The 18,777-nt window shown below is 37.6% G+C and overlaps 1 protein-coding gene across 1 annotated transcript; it reads right to left on the bottom strand.

Moving 5' to 3' along the window:
• Nucleotides 1-335: 335 nt before the first annotated feature.
• lman1 (lectin, mannose-binding, 1) lies at nucleotides 336-13,960 on the bottom strand. The gene is made up of 13 exons (XM_062434598.1): nucleotides 13,714-13,960; nucleotides 12,701-12,855; nucleotides 10,407-10,514; nucleotides 9,583-9,644; nucleotides 9,129-9,228; nucleotides 8,817-8,940; nucleotides 8,222-8,280; nucleotides 7,923-8,055; nucleotides 7,447-7,634; nucleotides 7,063-7,139; nucleotides 2,233-2,395; nucleotides 1,510-1,634; nucleotides 336-865 (listed from the first exon to the last, which is right to left on the bottom strand). Exons 1-13 carry the CDS (start codon nucleotides 13,931-13,933, stop codon nucleotides 829-831), a joined length of 1,551 nt encoding a protein of 516 aa, XP_062290582.1. The 5' UTR covers nucleotides 13,934-13,960; the 3' UTR covers nucleotides 336-828.
• Nucleotides 13,961-18,777: the final 4,817 nt, after the last annotated feature.

The raw sequence follows: 18,777 nt of genomic DNA, 5'->3' as shown, positions 1-18,777 counted from the left end.
GGTTAAATTCAGCATCCAGCAGCTTGTTACGATCTCTCTTCTTTACACTTCACTGTGTAGTAAATGCAGAAATTCTACATTATGACTTTTATATCCACAATCTACCTGTCCAAGATGTCCTGTATTAACATTTCCTTTGGTTGTTCTTCAGTGGTGCAATTTGTCTTTTGCGTGAATTTGAAAATATTAAAATGTACAACTACAAATCTATACACTGTAGCTGCATGGTATAAATTGTAATCATGAGAAGTGAACAAGAGACACATATATAAAAGGTGCATGCATGATGTGTGGAGCGTATATGACATGATAAAGAAAAAAGCAGAACCACAAAGTCATTCGTGTTTTCTGTTTATGTAAATTGTTCAGAGGAGTTCAAGTTTCTCTCAATCAAAACAGACAAACGGAAGTAGACATCTGCTCTTGAGTTTTCATTACCAATAGTTCAGCAGTATTTTATACAAAATTGCACATTTCAAAACACAGGTTGTCTTTTTTTATTTATAGTCAGGTTGATGGAATTGGACTGAGGCAGATTTCAGCTTTTGAAAACAAAATCCAAGGATCTGACCAACCAAAAATACTGTAAGGAACATGTTACATCATGTTGGATATCCAGGACGATGTGTCTCACACAAGCATTCATACACAATTTTTACCGATCAAATTAAAAAATCTGCAATTAATTAAACAAACTTTTTCAACAAAACCTAATTTTTTTCATGTACAATAACTTACATCTGAAAATAACCAAACAAAACCAAAAAAAAAAATTACCAAAATGGACATTCCCTCATTTACACACTTTAATTTCATAAATGCACTTCATCAAAAGAACTTCTTTGCTGCTGCTTCTTGCTGGCTTCTATACAACAGAAAAGGAGAAGAGACACACAAAGTTAAAGTTATTTGAATTCACCAGCATAAAGCAAAGTAGCACTGGGCGATATGGACAAAATCAAATATCACAATATTTCATAAATGCCTTGCTATTGGTATTGCGACTATATTGTAGGTTTGACTATTGGTGCTTTCACAAAATATTTACACAATGAGAGTTTTGATCAATAATCATTAATAATGTGGATATAATGACTAGAGCCAAACTGCTATATTGTTCAACCGATATAGGCTGATACTGACCTACCAAAGATATATCTGCGTATATGTTGGTCAGTATATGCTGGAATTTAAAGAAAAAGTTATATAGACAGTATTTAATGTATATTTGATCCTTTTTCTTAATTCAACTTTAATAAAAAAATCCAGTAACGTCGGGCGTTAATAATGACTAAGTGGGTAAAGGCAAATAATAGAACAACTAGAACAGTCTGGTAAAATTACATCATTTACTGTAGTGCAGCCTTTAAAACCAGGAAAAGACAACACTTATTCCATATCAAGATATCATCAGTCCAATATCTAAGACAATATCCAGTCTCATATCACAATATCGATATACTAACTCCAACTGTAATGCAAAGCCAAATACAAACAATGATGTCTTACTTGTACATGATGTAGCAGAAGAACAGGACTGACTGGACGACAATGAAAACTGCAAAATGGACAGTGGATAAGCAGGAAGGCATGGGAGGCACCTCAGGACATTTCATCACCTTCTCAGCGGGGTTCTGCATGTGAAAGCATACAGTACAGATGTCAGTATGATGAGGTAACATTTTATTCACAAATATAGATTTTTTTTTTAAAAACACCCGATCTAATTTATAAACCATTCTGATGGTGAAGTCAGACTAAAATGTACTTCTCACTCACGTCTGCGTGGAACTGGGTGAGACACATTTGCTTCCGATCGCAAATTTACCCCCCTCAATCTGATTGAACTTTGACTCACACATTCGCAAGACTCTCCAATGACCAATGGGTTTTTGAAAGAGGGGAGGGTTAATATCTCATTCGGGAAGTATTGTTTATTTATATTCTTGTTTGTGTGGCAAAATAATAACAAGAAGCAGAGATGCTGGTTGACTGTAGTTAGTAATAAGAACAGTGTGAGAGGATAATGATAGTAAAATATATAATAAAATACTGCATAATTTACAACTTTGTTTGTTACCATGTTAGCCATGCTAACGCCCACAATTTATTTAACAACCCTTCCCACACCACATTCCCTGCTCTGCCAGAAGAAGCAGCCGTTAAATTTCAGTCTGACTTCACCTTCAGTCAAAATCTGAACTCTAATCAGGGCCAAAGTGCAACCCATACCTGAGCATTACGCTGGACCAGGTGCTCCACGTCCCTTTTGACCGTGTGCAGGTGTTCCTTGATGTCATTGAAATGCTGGATGGTCTCATATGTTCCCATACCACCTGTATTACCCTGGTGTTGGACTGAACCGATCTGTCTCAGTGACTCATAGAAGGAGTTCCTACAGAGACAAAGACACACTTAGTGACGGTTTACATGCAAAAGACCCTGCTGAAGTACTGTACCATAAACATTAATACTGAAACCGGCTTCCCGAGGGACTGAAATGAAAAATAATCTTTAGTGCAAAAGTCCTTTAATACCAAATAATATCTCAACAATATGGTCAAAATGTTTACTTTCCACAATCTGATGCATGTGTTAAACAAACTCATGTTGGGAAATATTATGTGCAGTAAATTTGCTGTGTGGTATCATTTATTTACAATGATACAAATATTTCAAAATTAATCCCTTAATCCCTATTCACTAGGGACTCCATATTTTCAAAGTTTGAAAAACAGAAAATTACCATCTGATAAAAGAGGTCATGATTGCTAAATTAATCCCTTATAAAAACATGTTCTTACAACAGATTACAAGTACAGTGGGTTAAGAGACAGACAGCAGAGGGACGCTGCAGGATCTGGGAGATGCAATCCAAGATAGTCTAGTTATGATGAAAGAGAATAAAAATGTTGATTGAAAAATAAAAAAGCATATGAAAACTGGAAATGAATACAGTAGGACGCTGTAAATATATACTGTTTCTTCGAGAGAGGGGAGTCAAGAGTATTTGTATTTCTAAACTGAAAAAAGGGAGATTCTTTTTCATTTAAATGTCTTTCCAAAGAAGTTATGATGTTTCAGACTTAAGACAATCACTTAGCTGTACAGAAAGGTCTGCTGTTTCTGGCTGTTGTGTTTATGGGTGAGAAATAAATTGGCTTGGCGTAGAAGTTCTCTCAGTAGTTTCTCACCAATATTATTCAGTTCAGTTATTAAAGAACGTTATTGTCCTCAATGGGAATGAGTCCTTGGTTTTATCCGTCCATCTTTACAGGACAAAATTTTCACACACTAACATCAACAGATCCATTTGATTACATTTAATTTTCTTGGAAATTAATAATAATTGGGAGCAGAGCAGCACAGGGCCAAGGACAGAGGGTGATGTGATATATGGGAATCACATTGTGTGGTCTCTTCTGGCTTTCTGAGATCGAAGAATAGCAGCTGCTATTATAGAACGTATGAAAATCCACTTAAATCTGGAGGTTTGAGGGCTGATTTAAAAAAACAAAAAAAACATAACATTTTATTTTGGGCTTTTTACCTTTATTGTGTTAGTAGGTGGCAGATAGGCTGACAGGAAACAGGGAGAGAGAGAGGGAGATGGCCTGCAGCATAGGTCTCCTGCCGGAATCGAACCTGGGATGCTGCCATTATGTGGCATGTGCTGTAACCACTCGGCTACCAAGGCGCTCCAGAAGCTCACTAGTTACCACATTAAACCTTTAATGGGTGGTGGGAAGTACTAACATATGTGAAAAAGTTGTACAAATCATTTTGTGGCTCCAGAAGGAGCTGCGCAAAATCTGATTAATTGCCTCAAATCATTTTACTTGAGTCAGTGTTGGTTGGCGTTAAAGTTTAAAAAAATTAAAATGAAATCTGGAGTTTAAGTTAGAAAGAAAAAAGGTCATCAGACCTCTATAGCCCATTCCTCCTCTCTGCTTGAGGCTAGTGGCTAAAGGCTACATTGGCTACTACTAGCATAACAGACTGCTAGTGGTCAAGTTGCATTGTGGGTAGTGTAGGCATCAGGATTTGACAGGAAAGAACAAAGCATGGCATAAAAAAGACAATATCTCTGGTACTGCTGCACTGCACTGATTTCGATGCATGTTTTAAATTGTCAACCGACAATGTTATAGGAGTGCCGTGTAAAATTAGAGTCTCTTAAATAACTGCAAACAAGATATATACGGAGTTGGACATTTTGCAGTTGAAAATTAAACTTGACAGTGCTTTCTATTGGACAAATTTGGACACACATTGCCTCAAACAGATTCTGACATTTCTGTTCTAGAATTACTTGTTTCTTATTGGCCAAAAGATACATTTGCAATAAGGTAATATCAATATCAAGCAAATATTGGCCGATATCTGTCTAGCACTAATAAACAGTATATAATGCGTGTTTCTACATTGCAATGAGATCTACTTACTTTTAGAATGTATTTTACTGCTCACACAAAAGTATCATCTGCAACTTCAACACATGTGAAGTTGTTGAAGTATTTTTAAATGTAAATTTAGATGTTATATTTTAATTAATATAACATCTAATATTAACACTGTGTATGTTTGTCCAATTTCAGTGCATGTGCTGGTGATTTAACATAATTAAAGAGTAATCTTATGGGATTTATCTAAATTAATAAGTCACTTAATGAGGCTTTTATGCAACAACTTGTTCCCCTCAAATTCCATTATGTTGCTGTACTGTATAGTGAACTTATTAATACAGTGTCTACCTTTTCATACTAAAACTGAGCAGTGTAAGGAGTCAGAAGCAGGGCCAAAAGTCTGATACTGACCCATTCATACTGGATCATCCTGAGTCACTGCATCCATCTAGAAGAGTTACTGATGCCGAATACAAAAATGTCCAATACATCTTTCCCCTCAAGAAGACATAACTGTATTGTCATGAACTGTTACTGTCATGGCCCACCAGTTATTGAGTGTGAAAGCTGTAAATGAAACCTCTGTCTGATTCTGAGTCTTCACTTTCAATTTCATGCGCAAATGCTCAGAAGAGAATGAAGACATCTAAGACCGGATCATATTTCTCAAAAAAATGCAATTTCTTAAAGTTGATTACTTACAGGGAGGAAGCAATAAGTTTCCCTTATCATCTTAAACACATCTAAGATGATTATAAAGAAAAAAAAAAGACGACAAATGAAATGAATTCCAACAGCGTAAGTCGGAAGGCCCTGGGGGGGGGGGTTGTGACAAGAAATCAATTGGAGGGAAACCATGTTTTGGTCTGTGTATGACAGACGTATTTAAGGACTACTAATCTCATAAGGACAACATGGTGCTAAGATGTGGCCTTTTCTTGCTTGGCCACATGGCCGAGGTCTGAAAGGATGGTCAGGGATGACATATAAACAAAATCTAATTTGTTTCACAGAGAGAAAAAAATCTCCCTTGAGAAAGTAAGTGAGCATTTATTAAACCCTACATCTAATCTTCATCTACTACAAGTGACCCATTTATGAGCTCAAAGCCCTTCTTGGATATTTGGAGAGTCTGAGAAGAGATGAAGTCCTATCATAAACTCGGTGTTTAAAAGACGGGTCAGGATAAACTGAGCGCTTAATCTACAAAGTAATACAGATCAGTCGCTCACATTAGCACATTAGAGGAAGTGGCTGCAGCCTTTTGCCAGGGTCTGAACTGATTTATTGTGCCAATCAGCATACTCCTGTGTACCACTTTATCTTAAAACTGCCTCTCTCATAATGTGCTTCCCTAAAACTTTCCCATCTATACAATATCATACACTTAAAGTGGCATTCTGTTGGTATATGAGACATTAATGAGTGAGAGTCTAAAGTAGGTTCATGTGAGTTATGGGTCAATAAAGAAAATCATGTATGCAAAATCATTTGAGGATGAATGTCCTGTTGGATTTAGGGCATATAAACAGCTTGGTTCTTTTATGATACATGAGACTAAGAGATTAATGTTACATAAAATACAATCTTTAATATCTTGTGATTCTGATTAATTCTTAATGCAGATGGTGTGTTAAAATTAAGACACAATCAAACTGCAGTGACAGAAGAAACATGTCACTATTGAATAATCGTGCACATTTCTTTTGTTTATGAGGCAAAGACATTTTTTCTTCTTCTTGAGAATCACAGATGAGCCAAACACACAAGTGAGAAAGACTAGACATAAGAAGACTTGTAGGATAGTTCATGACTTAATTATTTGAGAAATTGAGAAAAATGGTGATTAAAATCCACTCACTAATCTACAAGAAGGATTTTGAAGACATCATTTTTTTTTCCAAATCTGTTGCGTGCTCACAATGACTAAGCCCACAAAGCACCTTAAGCAAGCAATACAAAAGCACAAATATGTTATTGACAGCGGATGACACAAGACAAGCTCTAAACATCAAAAAATTACATTCTGTACACCTAATCAGGCTTACTTACTGTAAGTACCAAAATCAAACAGTCATTTGAGTCTTTGCCATGCAAGGCACACCATCATAAAATCTCCTAATCTGTATTATCTGAGAAATTGCTCACGCCATCTGAATGTATGGAAACCTTTATCTTTTAGTTTGAGACACAGAAGATTACAGCTGGATATTATTATACTATACATAACATGCAGTAATAAAAAAAATCAAAGTACTGACTATTCACTTTCCTTTCAACTTTCTCTCATGCATCAGTGGTGAATTATGCAACTCCTGAAATATGATTAATGTTTTTATATTTTATTGTGTCAATACCACAAGCAGACACTAGCAAACAACTAGTAAACTGATTTACAGCTAAGTTTAAGGCGGTGTGATGATCATCCGCATTTATTGACTGACGTGTGGAGGAAGATTTTACTGCAGCTGGATTATCAGGCTGGCGGACACCTGTGATGTTGCAGCCACTGCGTCCTGAGATTAAATATGATTTGGGGGATTTAAGCATCAGGATTTCCCTTGTTTTTCTGGAGTGTCACGGGTCTCCCTTTACGCTTGTTGAAAAAAACAAAAGCTAATTTTTTAAGAATGACTGTATGTCAATAACAACTTACCTCAGCTCATTCAGATTTTTGAGAACCTCCTGCTGGGTGCTTACGACGGAGTTCAACTGCTGACTTGCAGTATCCAGCTAGAAGACAAATACAACATAACAGTCTGAAGGTTAAACACTCCTGTGTTGACATTTGATAAAGCTGTCATAAAACGTTTTATTAGTTTTGATAACCTGTCATGAAAAACAGTTTACTTCAGCATGAAGTGACTGGTTTGTGCCTAAGTTTGAGCAAGTTTCCAGTGTTGGCTTAATTATTATATCGTTTGCAGAAGCAAAACAACTCATCATCATTTGGATGGCTACGTTCCTGTTTGTGTGAAAAGTAAAATGAGCATTTCTAAACATCTTGTATGAACCAATTTCTTGGCAATAACATGCCCACCTGTCCTGACTCAGCAGTTGTCCCCCTCTTGGCAACCTCATCTGTGATAACAGACACATATCTGCGCTGCTCGTCCAGGATCATAGCGAGCTGCCGGTTGAGCTGTTTGATCTCCAGATGGATGCGATTCTGTCCTTCAAACACCTGACGGATCTCCCGATCATTAACGGTCTCATACAAGTCCTCCACTGAAGAGGAGACACATGTTAGTACAAAAACATCCTAGATTTAAACATACCAAATTTAAAAAAAAAAAAAATAAATCATCATCAACCATTATTAAAATCTAGGTACCTTACAAATGTAATCATAATGTTCTGATTATAAAATTTGCATTTTTCTAACAATTAATTTGGTTTGTTTAAATAATGTTAAATATATTATGAGGAGTAATTAAAAAACAACAACAATATTACACTTTATGATTTTTTCCCCACAATATATTTTCCATAATCAATTTGTTTCAGAACACTAACGTGGCTCTCCTTGGACGTCTGGGTGCTCTTTCTGAAACTCCTCTTTCTTTTTGTCGAGCTCTTGCTGGAAGTTCTGAAATTCCTCCTGGTACTTGTCCTTCTCTTCTTTAGGAATCTCAGATTCAGGTGGGGGCTTCAATGGGAAAGACAAAAAAACCCTCTCTGAGTTCAATAGAGGCCGTGCTTAGGCTATATCGTGCGCATGCATGAACATGCACGCAGAGACACGCGGCTACAGAAAAGTGAGAGGCACACACAGGATTTGGAAAGTTGTAGAGGTTCTAGGAAAATGTGGTTACCGGTTGTTGGCCTGGCTCAGTGAGTCTGAACAACAAGAAGGACAAAACGTCATGGTCATCTGAGGGAGAAAAGGATTTCTTTGTTAGACAATAACAGACAACAAAAATAAACATATTTACCATTATGACCGCACTTTACATTGCAGCATAGTAACAACAGGCCAGTAAGGAAGTAATCTTGAGGACAACAGATGATACTGAGGTAAATAGAGATAAAAATAACCTGGTAATATCTTGGTAATAACAATAATATCTGATTAATGTTAAGACTCATAATAACGAAGTTTCCATAACTCTCATACACACATATCAAAGAAGAAAAGGAAATTCTAGGAAATTGCAATCAGTAATTACTAGAGATTAAAAATACTGAGATTCTTCTTCCCTGAAATAAATAGAAAACTGCCTGTTTGTATTTATTTTCTGACTTTAAATTAACACTCCTTACTGGAAATTAGAGTCAGCAGTTTGAGTGGAATAACTACAAATCAGCGTAGTTATTCGAGTAACCCGTAGTCATGCTAATGAAGAGGACTATACAGAGAAAATACTGGATTTAAAAACTTGAAGGGTTTAACATAGAGTAGAACAATACCTGCTAAACCGCCAGTCGCGGCTGAAATACCAAAGAAGCCCTCGCTGGGAATGATCATGTTGTCCACCTTTGTGCAGAACTCATAGTCCTCTCTGTCTGGAGTGAAACCGTTGTTGATCATGATCTGAGGAAGAAGGGAGAAACGCGTTCGAGTTTAACAAAATATCGCTGACTGTGCTGACCATACAAAGATTTAATATGTGATATTATAAGATCAGCGTCATTTGCTGAAAACTTAACGAGGAATGATTGCAGTTTGGCTCTTCATATATACAGCTAAACATGTGAGTGTGTATTTCTGTTGTCTCCTACCGTCAGTGTCTTCTTGTAGTATGTTATTTTGGCTCTAACAGGATACGGCTTGTTTCGGAAGTCTCGTAAACATGTGCCGAGGGCTTGTGTGGTGCCGTCACTGCACAAAACAACAATTCAGGACAAAATTTAACTATTACTTTCATCTATATACAGCACTATTGCTCCAAATATAGGGATGACATGATCTGAGTTCATTAAATAAGTGAATAACATTAATACCCATGTCTGTTTTTGTAAATACGTGTTTAGTGGTGTCGTAAACAGTGTGAAGACAAACTGGAATGGCACTGAAAAAGTGATTTAAAGCTTTCACTGGCCCGAGGAAGATTAGGAAAGATAGAGGATTATTTACTTTCAAGCAAATATAATCATATTTCCTAATCTTCTTTAAGTTGTTAAAATTTGAGTTGGTGATGACGTCGGGAACAAAGCAAAAGAAATGTTTACTTACTTCTGGTGGTCATAAACAAGGTTGCCATTGTTTCCCACAACAAGTATGGCTGGGTTATTTTTCTGTAAATTTGGATAAGAAAACAAGAAAACACATTAATCCTTTTGTCATTATGTAAAGAGTTGGCTTTGCTTTCAGGTAATCTCATTCAAAAATACCAATCCCATACAGTACCTGAGTACAACTACCTGATACTGATAAATGTGACAAAAATAATCTGCTATTTTAACACACTTCCTATATGACTACATTAGCAGATAACTAAAGAGAAGCAGACTTTGTGTCGATGTGGGCTATCTGTGTAAGAGAGGATCTTTGAACTGACTGACAAAGAAGAGAAAGGAGAAAGAAAGGAGGACGGAAAGAAGAAAGAATGACAGACAAAAAGGGAAAAAAAACAAACAAACAAACAAAAACAAAAAAAGGAGGGAGGAAGAAAGTAAGAAAGAAAGAAAGATCAAAAGAAATAAAGAGAAAGAAATAAAGAAAGAACGACCAAAAGAAAGAAAGAATAAATGAAAGAAACAAAGAAGGGAAGGAAGAGAGAAAGAAAGAAAAAAAGAAAGAAAGAAAGAAGGGAGGAAGGAAGGAAGAAACAAAGACAAAAAGAAAGAAAGGAGGAAGGAAGGAAGAAAGACAGAATGACAGAAAGAAAGGAACAAAGAAACAAGGGAAAGAAAGAACAAAATAAATAAATAAAGAGAAAAAAGAAAGAAAGAAAGAAAGAAAGAAAGAAAGAAAGAAAGAAAGAAAGAAGGTTTGTGTAACTCTGCTGGAAATTCATCCATTAAGACTCATCTTGGAAATGCGGACTTGACACGAACCTTTCCGTCATTGTCGAAAGAGTCAAAGAAAATTCCAACTCCATTCCACTTGTCCGAGGCACCGTACACCGGACCATCAAGACCCTGATTTTCGGTGAACCAGACAGCCTGTCAGACAAAGAAAAAGTTAGCATCCTTGATATATTCATGTAGTGTGGCTATAATTGGAAATGCAGTTGTCGCTACTTGAGGCAATGAATCTGAAATTAAACCAAATTATTAAGTTGAATTCATTATTTTTTCTGACCCTGCTACAAGCCAATAAACTGATGAACTTCACTGTATCAAAGCCACATTTTAAAGCTTTGCTCACAGTGAAGTACGAGCCATTTCAACAAGCAATCAAGGGAAGATGACCCAGTGAAGTTTAATCTAATGAATTCACTTGATCGGCTGTACTGAACTGGTTTAAAACTGTTAACAATGCGATGCTGATATGGCTTCTTCTCTTCTGTCAGGTGGAGTAAATGCTTGTAATTCAGCCCTGTGGGTATACCGCACCTTATAAAACAGGATCTGCACCTTTCTTTAAATACACGTCTGTCTATGTGTTATATGCTAAATCTGAGCTATAACCAGAGTTAAACAGTTTATCTTCTTTAGTGGTTTCAGCAGGAAGAGGTAGTCACAGACAACTCTCTCAGTTCTTGGAAAGTCTTTCTTTTTTTTTTCTTCACATCAGCATGATAAAAGATATAGCGAGGTGTGGAGTCTCTGTTAGTGATGAGGCTGCAAATTATTGGGTGGAAGGTTGTGGATTAAGTGTAATGATATGATGATAGCTGAGTTTCTGTAACAACGCAAATCCAAGTGTTCTTTAAAAACCTTAGTTTGTGGAATATAAACTTGATTTTTAACTTTTTTTTATTAGACTAAATATAATAATTAACATAATGAATAAGTGTTGAAATCACACCATAGTTTCTCACACACAGGAGATTTTTCTTTTTTACTTTTTTTTTGGACTGATTAGAGCTTTTCTCAGGGCTGTGTGGGCAAAACAGACTGTTATTGTGTCCCAAATCCATGCTACATACTAGTTCTATGCAGTACAGAGTGTACTATCTATTACTCATCACAGCATACTGTTTTTGCATTTACTGAATGGAGATGCAAATTTGGAAATGGGAGAAGCTGGGAGAACATTTTTCTCGCTTTGTTTTCCTGGTCAGGGCAGATGGTTTTCGACTTTCTGGACTATTAAACTAAAGTTTATTAACAGAATCAGATTCTATGGGTGGTTTCTCACTTATTTTAGTATTTAATTATTAATTGATTTGATTATTTTGTGGAATTTTGAAGACTGAAAAATATGGTTTTGCTTTGCTATGTGATTATTAAAAAGTAACAATAAAGTAATGACAGATGTATGTATTTTCCAAAGAAAAATAAGAAAAGCCCCTGAGGGGACATGAGGCAAAAAAAAAAAAAACAAGGTGGGAAAAAAAAAGAAAAGAGGCCAGTTATCTCAGGATCCTGAGATAACTAGCCTCTTTTTTTCCCACCTTGATTTTTAACTAAGTCGGGATCCCGAGATAACAAAAAGTTATCTCGGAATCCCGACTTACCTATGTCAGGATCCTGAGATAACTTTTCGAGGTCAATGTACTTCCGGATCAGTTCAGCAGCCATCGGGATAACACCATCACTGATACGAAACCCGTGCCTTCTGTCAAGCACTGATCTAATATCTTTATATTTGAGGCCAAGTTCGAAATAAAACTCTATGAACTGCTCCATTGTTGTTGTTCTTGTCTTCCATGATACCAAACTGACCCGGAAGAACATTGACGTCACTACGGAGCACCTGAGGGGACACGGAGAGCAGGGGGAAAAAAATCTCTACTTATCTCGGGATCCCGAGATAACTAAGTCGGGATCCCGAGATAAGTACAGATTTTTTTTCTTGACCTCCATGTCCCCAGGGGCTCCGTAACAAAGTGATGTAGACGCACGATTGATTTTTAAGTGTTTAAGTTTTCAAGTGGAGGTAGAGAGACCGTCCTTCTCAAGCGTAGATGGTGTGACGTAACTGCAGGGTAAAAGCTCAGAAGAGACTGTTTGTGTGCAGCAGGTGTGTACACGTCAGTTTGTGAGTTTTTCAGAGAGAGAGAGAGAGTGGGGTGAACCGAAAATAGAAAATCAATTCTTGGCGTGCTACCATAAATAAACTGAATGTATGGGAAACACTTGAAGTACATTAATAAATTGTATGCTGTAACACATTCCCTAAAAATGAAACTGGGCTCTCTCACTGCCTCATTAACCCACACCAAAGTTTGACCTCTCCTTACCAAACCATCCGCTCCCATTCTTCCTCTTCCAGATACTCTGAAGGTCACCTCGGCCTCCCAATGTTCAAAGTTGACTCTGCCTTTTGTCCACACGTTGCCCCGCTGACTCCTGAGCGATGGCGTAATGCGCACCTGGTCTGCACTGGGAATAGCATCTGGGGTGAAAGGGACAGAGTGACATGTTCAATTCTAGCAAGAGAAATTTGACATAACCAAGCCACTCAGTTGTGAGATTTGCTGATTTTATTTGTCTTTTGTGAGAATAAAGTGAATATCATTGTATTTAGGACTGTTTGTGGGACTAAACACACAGTCTGAAGTCACCTTGGGTGAACTGGCGGCCTAGGATATTAAAGCGCTGACTGTATATTTGTAACATTCCCAGTTTGAGTCAAGCTGTGGACATTTCTTATCTATGTCATCCCAAATCTTTCCTCCCTTGTATCCAATCACCTCTATATTGTCCTCTGTTCAATAAAGGGGGGGCATCTCATTACCTTTAATAAAGATGCTACTTTTGACTGTTTACATTTCTGAATGTGAGTGAATTATTACTTGAGAAAACAATCTGCAGATGAATGATTAATGAATATAATCTATGCCTGCAGCCCCAGATCAATGCTGACTAAATGGAGAATACAGTGTAATCTCATGCAACAGCTGGACAGCCTGGGTGAGTGATGCAAGACTCCAAAGGCCCATTTTTGCAAGATGAAAGTTCAACACTTCAGTTGTGTGTGTCTACACAAAGCTCAGGGCTTTAAGCTAACTTTTAAAGCAGCCCATACGTCGTCTAGACATAACGGTGCTAAAATGTACAGATTCACTGGTGCAGTTTTGAATGAGGAAAGCTAAACACTGTCACTTCTGCACATCCTGAGCGGAAACAGACACATAAGCCAACACGAACAACAGCCTCAGCAGTCCTGCTGTCACCCTCAGTGGTCCGTGTTAGATTTCGCCGGAAGATAAGCAGTTATCGCTGCGATGTTGACAGCTGGACACAAACTTACTTCCAGTGTGGATCCAAAAGGGGATATTGCCGTCAGTCTGAGACAGATGCGGTCCTTTGAAGCTGTATTTGTACTCAAACCGGCGGTGAGGAAGCTCCTCTGGCGTCGTGGCACCTGCAGCATTGTCTGCTACACCTTGTTGAAATATTAACGCTGTGAATAAAGTTAATATCAACATAGGAGCGGTAGCAGCCCGGTGCTGTGCTGTGGACACCGCCATGTTTCTGTATCACTGCTGACGTAGCGCTGCGTCCACGAGCATGACGGGATGCCTGTAGGGCCAACAGGGCGCTCTCTCATTGGACGATTTTTGGGTGCTTTTTTTCACCCTCTTCCTCTTTTTTTGTGTGTGTGTGTCTTTTTACAGCTGTGGTTATTATACATCTATGAGGTTGACACAGAAGAGGGGCTTGCTGTGCATGTTGTCAGCAACAAATAATGGATAAAAAAAGGAAAATATACAGCCATGACTCATTGTATATATTAAAGGAGGGCTTCACATTTTTTTCCAAGTCTGCCTTAAAAACAATAGCCAGGTGCCCAAATTAAATAAAATTTGCTCATTCCTCTAATTCATGTTTAATAGACACACACACACACACACGCACGCACGCACGCACGCACACACACACACACACACACACATACATATGCTGTGCCTATATATATATATATGTGTGTGTGTGTGTGTGTGTGTGTGTGTGTGTGTGTGTGTGTGTGTGTGTGTGTGTGTGTGTGTGTGTGTGTGTGTGTGTATATATTTACACAGCATGTGTAAAGGCCTATTGAGGTAGGGCACCACTGAGGTATAAACTGTTGACTGTGAATTTTGTCACCCATCACTTACACTGAAAGTGGCCAGTATGAACAATGTCAATATGCCAGTTTTCATTTGGGCACCTGACTGTTGAAAAATTATATGTATTCATATTTATTGGGATTTAACGTCCCTGTCTACTGTAGAATTATGAACAATCTAAAATAAAAGGTTCAGCTTTCATTAGGTGGTCAGTTATTTTTCTTGGAGAGCCAAATTTGGAGCCACCTATTTGCTTGCCAGTGGTACCTACTCTGTAAAGTGGAACATATAAGCAACATTTATTTTTTACAGTATGTATGCCAGCTATGTCTACTCTTCTACATTTCCGATCTAATACTAATACTTTTTAAAAATCAAAACCTGCAATAAAAATATATTTGTCCACCCACACAGATAGTCCTGTAAGTTGAGGTCCATCATCCATCCACCAATATAAAACAATATCCATAAGGTTTTTTGTTTAGGAACAATTTTAACGCAGTTCAAGTCAATTAACTAATTGTTTGGGGCTCATGTTATGCTACATATTACACCGGATACATTTATAGCTACTTCATCAAAGCCATAATCTTGTGCATATTGTTTTTATGAATAAGGGCCTGAACATGATCATACATGCTATAGAGGAATAGTACTACAGAAACGCAGAAGTTGCGAAGTTTAGAAACTGTGTCACCATCATACAGTTTGTCCACTAGAGAGCAGTGAGCAAGTTTATTTCTCAGCTGTGAAATGTTAACGCAATGCAAACAGCATATTGGTCGCAATGCTTTAAAAAACAAATTTTAGGGTTTCTTATTAATAATGTTTGCTTATGTTATATCTTTATGTTAAAATATCGACCATTATCAGAGTTTTGTTACTCAAATGTCAATATTGTTATCACCCTCAAGAGTTGAGTACTGATCTGACTATACTGTGAATGTTACTTTTATTCATGTTTGTAATATCACGTATGATACTACTGTGATCCTTTTCATGACTACATCCTGCACAGGTTACACTTCAACAGTATATAGGAAATCTACCAAGAAGTTTCAAACTTTATTATTTACAAATTAGCTGTTCTAGATATCACAATGTCACAAGCCACAAATATATGAGCCATTCTAACTGCACGAATCCTGTGTTATATTGTTTTCAGTCCTTTCGCCTTTTGTATTTCCTGTATTGTTCTGGATCAGCTCGTAAGCCTCCATAAGGTCAGTGATAGGTTAGATGACACAGTCGTGATGGCTGCACAAGCTTTCACTGCAGATTGAAAGCCTCAGTGGGAGATGGGAGATGACACAATTATGTGACACTCACTTTCCATTTACTTCCACCAGCCTCTTCCTATTGCCACTGGAGGCACAACATCACTTTCTGTGGGGGCCTGTGATTACGGGTTCAGAAGGGAACCCGAGAACAAATAAGCTATTGTGGTGACACTAATCTGGGGATGTTGACTATTCTGGTAAATGATCAGCAAATGGCTAATTTCACACGCAAAGCTAAGGTTTAAAAAAAAAACATGTATTGGCCTATGGTAACATAAATGCTGGTCTGTTGCTTTTTTAGGACCATTTCTATTGGGTCACCCTTCCTTTCAAAACCCTGCATATAACAATGGATGTGGTTTCCAAGCAGAAGGGGTTTTACCTATAGGTAGTTTAATTTAGTGAGTGTCAGTCTTATAACAACCAAAAACTGTGCTTTATCCCCAACACACTTCTCTGTCATGAACAGAAACGTTGTGTTTGTGTTTAAAAAAATAATAATTTTACACTAAAATGCTAATAAAAGGCACGAAAATGCACATCAACAAAATGTTTGCTGTTGTTGTAGCCATAAAATGGACAACATTCACAGGATGCAGGAGCAGAATTTTCGTTTTCGTTTTTAATGAAGTACAATTTGTTGATGCAGAACCAACATTTACATTTTCACACAGTAATGAGTGTTGTGTACACTGTTTGTAACTGTCTATTTAGTGAATCAAGAGTTGCCTAACATCACTGATAATCACAAAAGAATCACAAAAACAGATGTGTAATAAAGTTTTGTTGTGCCAAAATAACAGGAGTTAATATTTGCACCAATAAGAAATTAGTAACTGTGAAGAATGTTTCCCTCGCAGTCTGCAAGAGTTTGATGTCAAAGTTAATTTTGTGTATTTAATCATTTTTATCTAGGGACACAGTGAAGGTACAGACACATCTCTAAAACAAGACATATGCAACTCTGAATAGTCATATTTTAGAAAAAGATTAATGTTAATGATCTTTTATGGGAAAAATTAGGACGATGCATCAATAAGTTGTGATAGTAGTGGTCCAGTAGTAATGTAGCAACAGAAAAGAATGACAGAATGAAATAGGAAAAGGAAATACATCACTCACTGCTTTCACCAATCATTAACATCAGAAAAGACACTAGAAATTTGGAGTGTAGTACATTAAATTATAAATTAGCTGATCACTCTTGTCACATATAAAGCTCATGAAATCTGACTTCAGTGAATTTCAGTGGATTTAGGGAGCAGAGAAAATAGAGGCCTCTGTCTTTTGTCTGAGGAAGTCCTCATTAGAGAGTTAAACCACACTCTTTGTTAGAAAATGTAGGATTTAAATAACAATGGCAATGCTAATGGGCCCATTTAGAGTGGACAATGGGAACCTGTAGGATGTTAATGGGTCACTGAGACTGTGAATAGCCTATCACATGAGTCAGCACAAATATTTGGCCAGTGAATAATACAATGCTGTTGTATATTTAAAGATTTATTTAAGTAATACTATATATGAAGTAATACTGGGTTTGAATTTGATCAGTATATGCCTTTACTGAGTGTAGTTTGAACTGAATTGATCTTTAATTTCTTTATTTTCCATGTCTTAATATTTTCTACCTCCTCTCTACTTGCTCTGTGTACTGTTGGTCATCCTTTGAGATATAGATATCATAAACTGGCCTAATAGGTTAAAACAAATAACATCTTATTCTGTTTCATGGGGCTACTTGTCCCTGGAGGATCTGGCCATTTAAAGACGTTTGTATTGCCCTTGTCACATTAGTGGGAAAGGGAGAGTGGCCGGTCACCTCCTGGTGTGACACCATAGCTTAGTTAAACTAAGCCTGTCGCTTCATGCTGTTTATTTATACCTGAAAAGCACAAAGCAAACCACATTACCACATGAACGAAATGTCTGTTGAAATGACAGCATGCTGAGGAAATGTCATGTGGTTGTACATGCTGTGCTCTAGAGGGCCAGTGAACATGATTTTTATGTCTAAATTACCAATCTAGTGTGACAAATGATGAAGTGCACCCAACAAGAGAGACATAAGATGAATAAGACTCAGTTTTGAATTTGATTCATGATGATTTGAAACAATAATCTACAAAACATTTAATGATTACTCCACACTGGACCTCTCAATAAATACAGACTATTGATGCTGTATAATTTGTTGGCTCAATTCTGCACACATAGGCCACATACTCACCCTTAACAATGCTGAAAGACTAAACCTTTATTTCAGATTGCTTCAACATAGCCCAGTGTGGTCCAGGGGAAGAGAGGGCACTTGTTGTCCCCTAAGGACTTTGCCACATTCATTTGAGGAGCAGCCCTTTCTCATTATTAACAGACACACTAAATGATGGGCCCCCAAACAATACAGAACAGATCCCTTTATGTGCACAAGTGCTCAACGTTTCAGCAACCACTGCGTGCTCTCCGCCACTCCCTCTTCTTTTCAGATACCTGCACATAAGTGAAAGATGTGGAGTACACAAAGGATATCCTCAACTTTCCTTTTCTCCCATTCTGTGAAACAGGCCCATTTTAAAGCTTTTATTTGTGCAAAGCCTCTCATTAACTCCGCTCATGCTGCCTCCCTCAGCTTGCCATTGCTTAAGTACTGGGTGTTGTAAAAAAGCTACCAATTAGTCCCTCATCAGCTCCAATTAGAGGAGACAAAGCCTGAGTAAAGATAACGCAATGAGAGGGAGAGGTGGAAGGGTGATGGCTGTGTATGTCTGTGTGTGTGTGTCCTTACGTAGGTGTGCGTCTGTGTGCGTATATGTACATGTGTGGAAACCGGGCAGGCACAGCATAGTTTGCAATCAGTGAAGAACCTTGTGGCCATTCAGTTTGACCCACTGCAGCACAGGTCTATTCACCCTCCAGGCTCCTCAGCGGACCCTTTTCTCAGGGCCAAGTGTTGTTGTGCTGGGAAGACCGGCCCCCCAGGAGTCC

Source organism: Scomber scombrus, chromosome 15, assembly GCF_963691925.1.
Source record: "Scomber scombrus chromosome 15, fScoSco1.1, whole genome shotgun sequence".
Classification (NCBI taxonomy): domain Eukaryota; kingdom Metazoa; phylum Chordata; class Actinopteri; order Scombriformes; family Scombridae; genus Scomber; species Scomber scombrus.
Note: the sequence above shows the minus strand (reverse complement) of the source record. Positions and strands in the feature narration are given on the sequence as shown.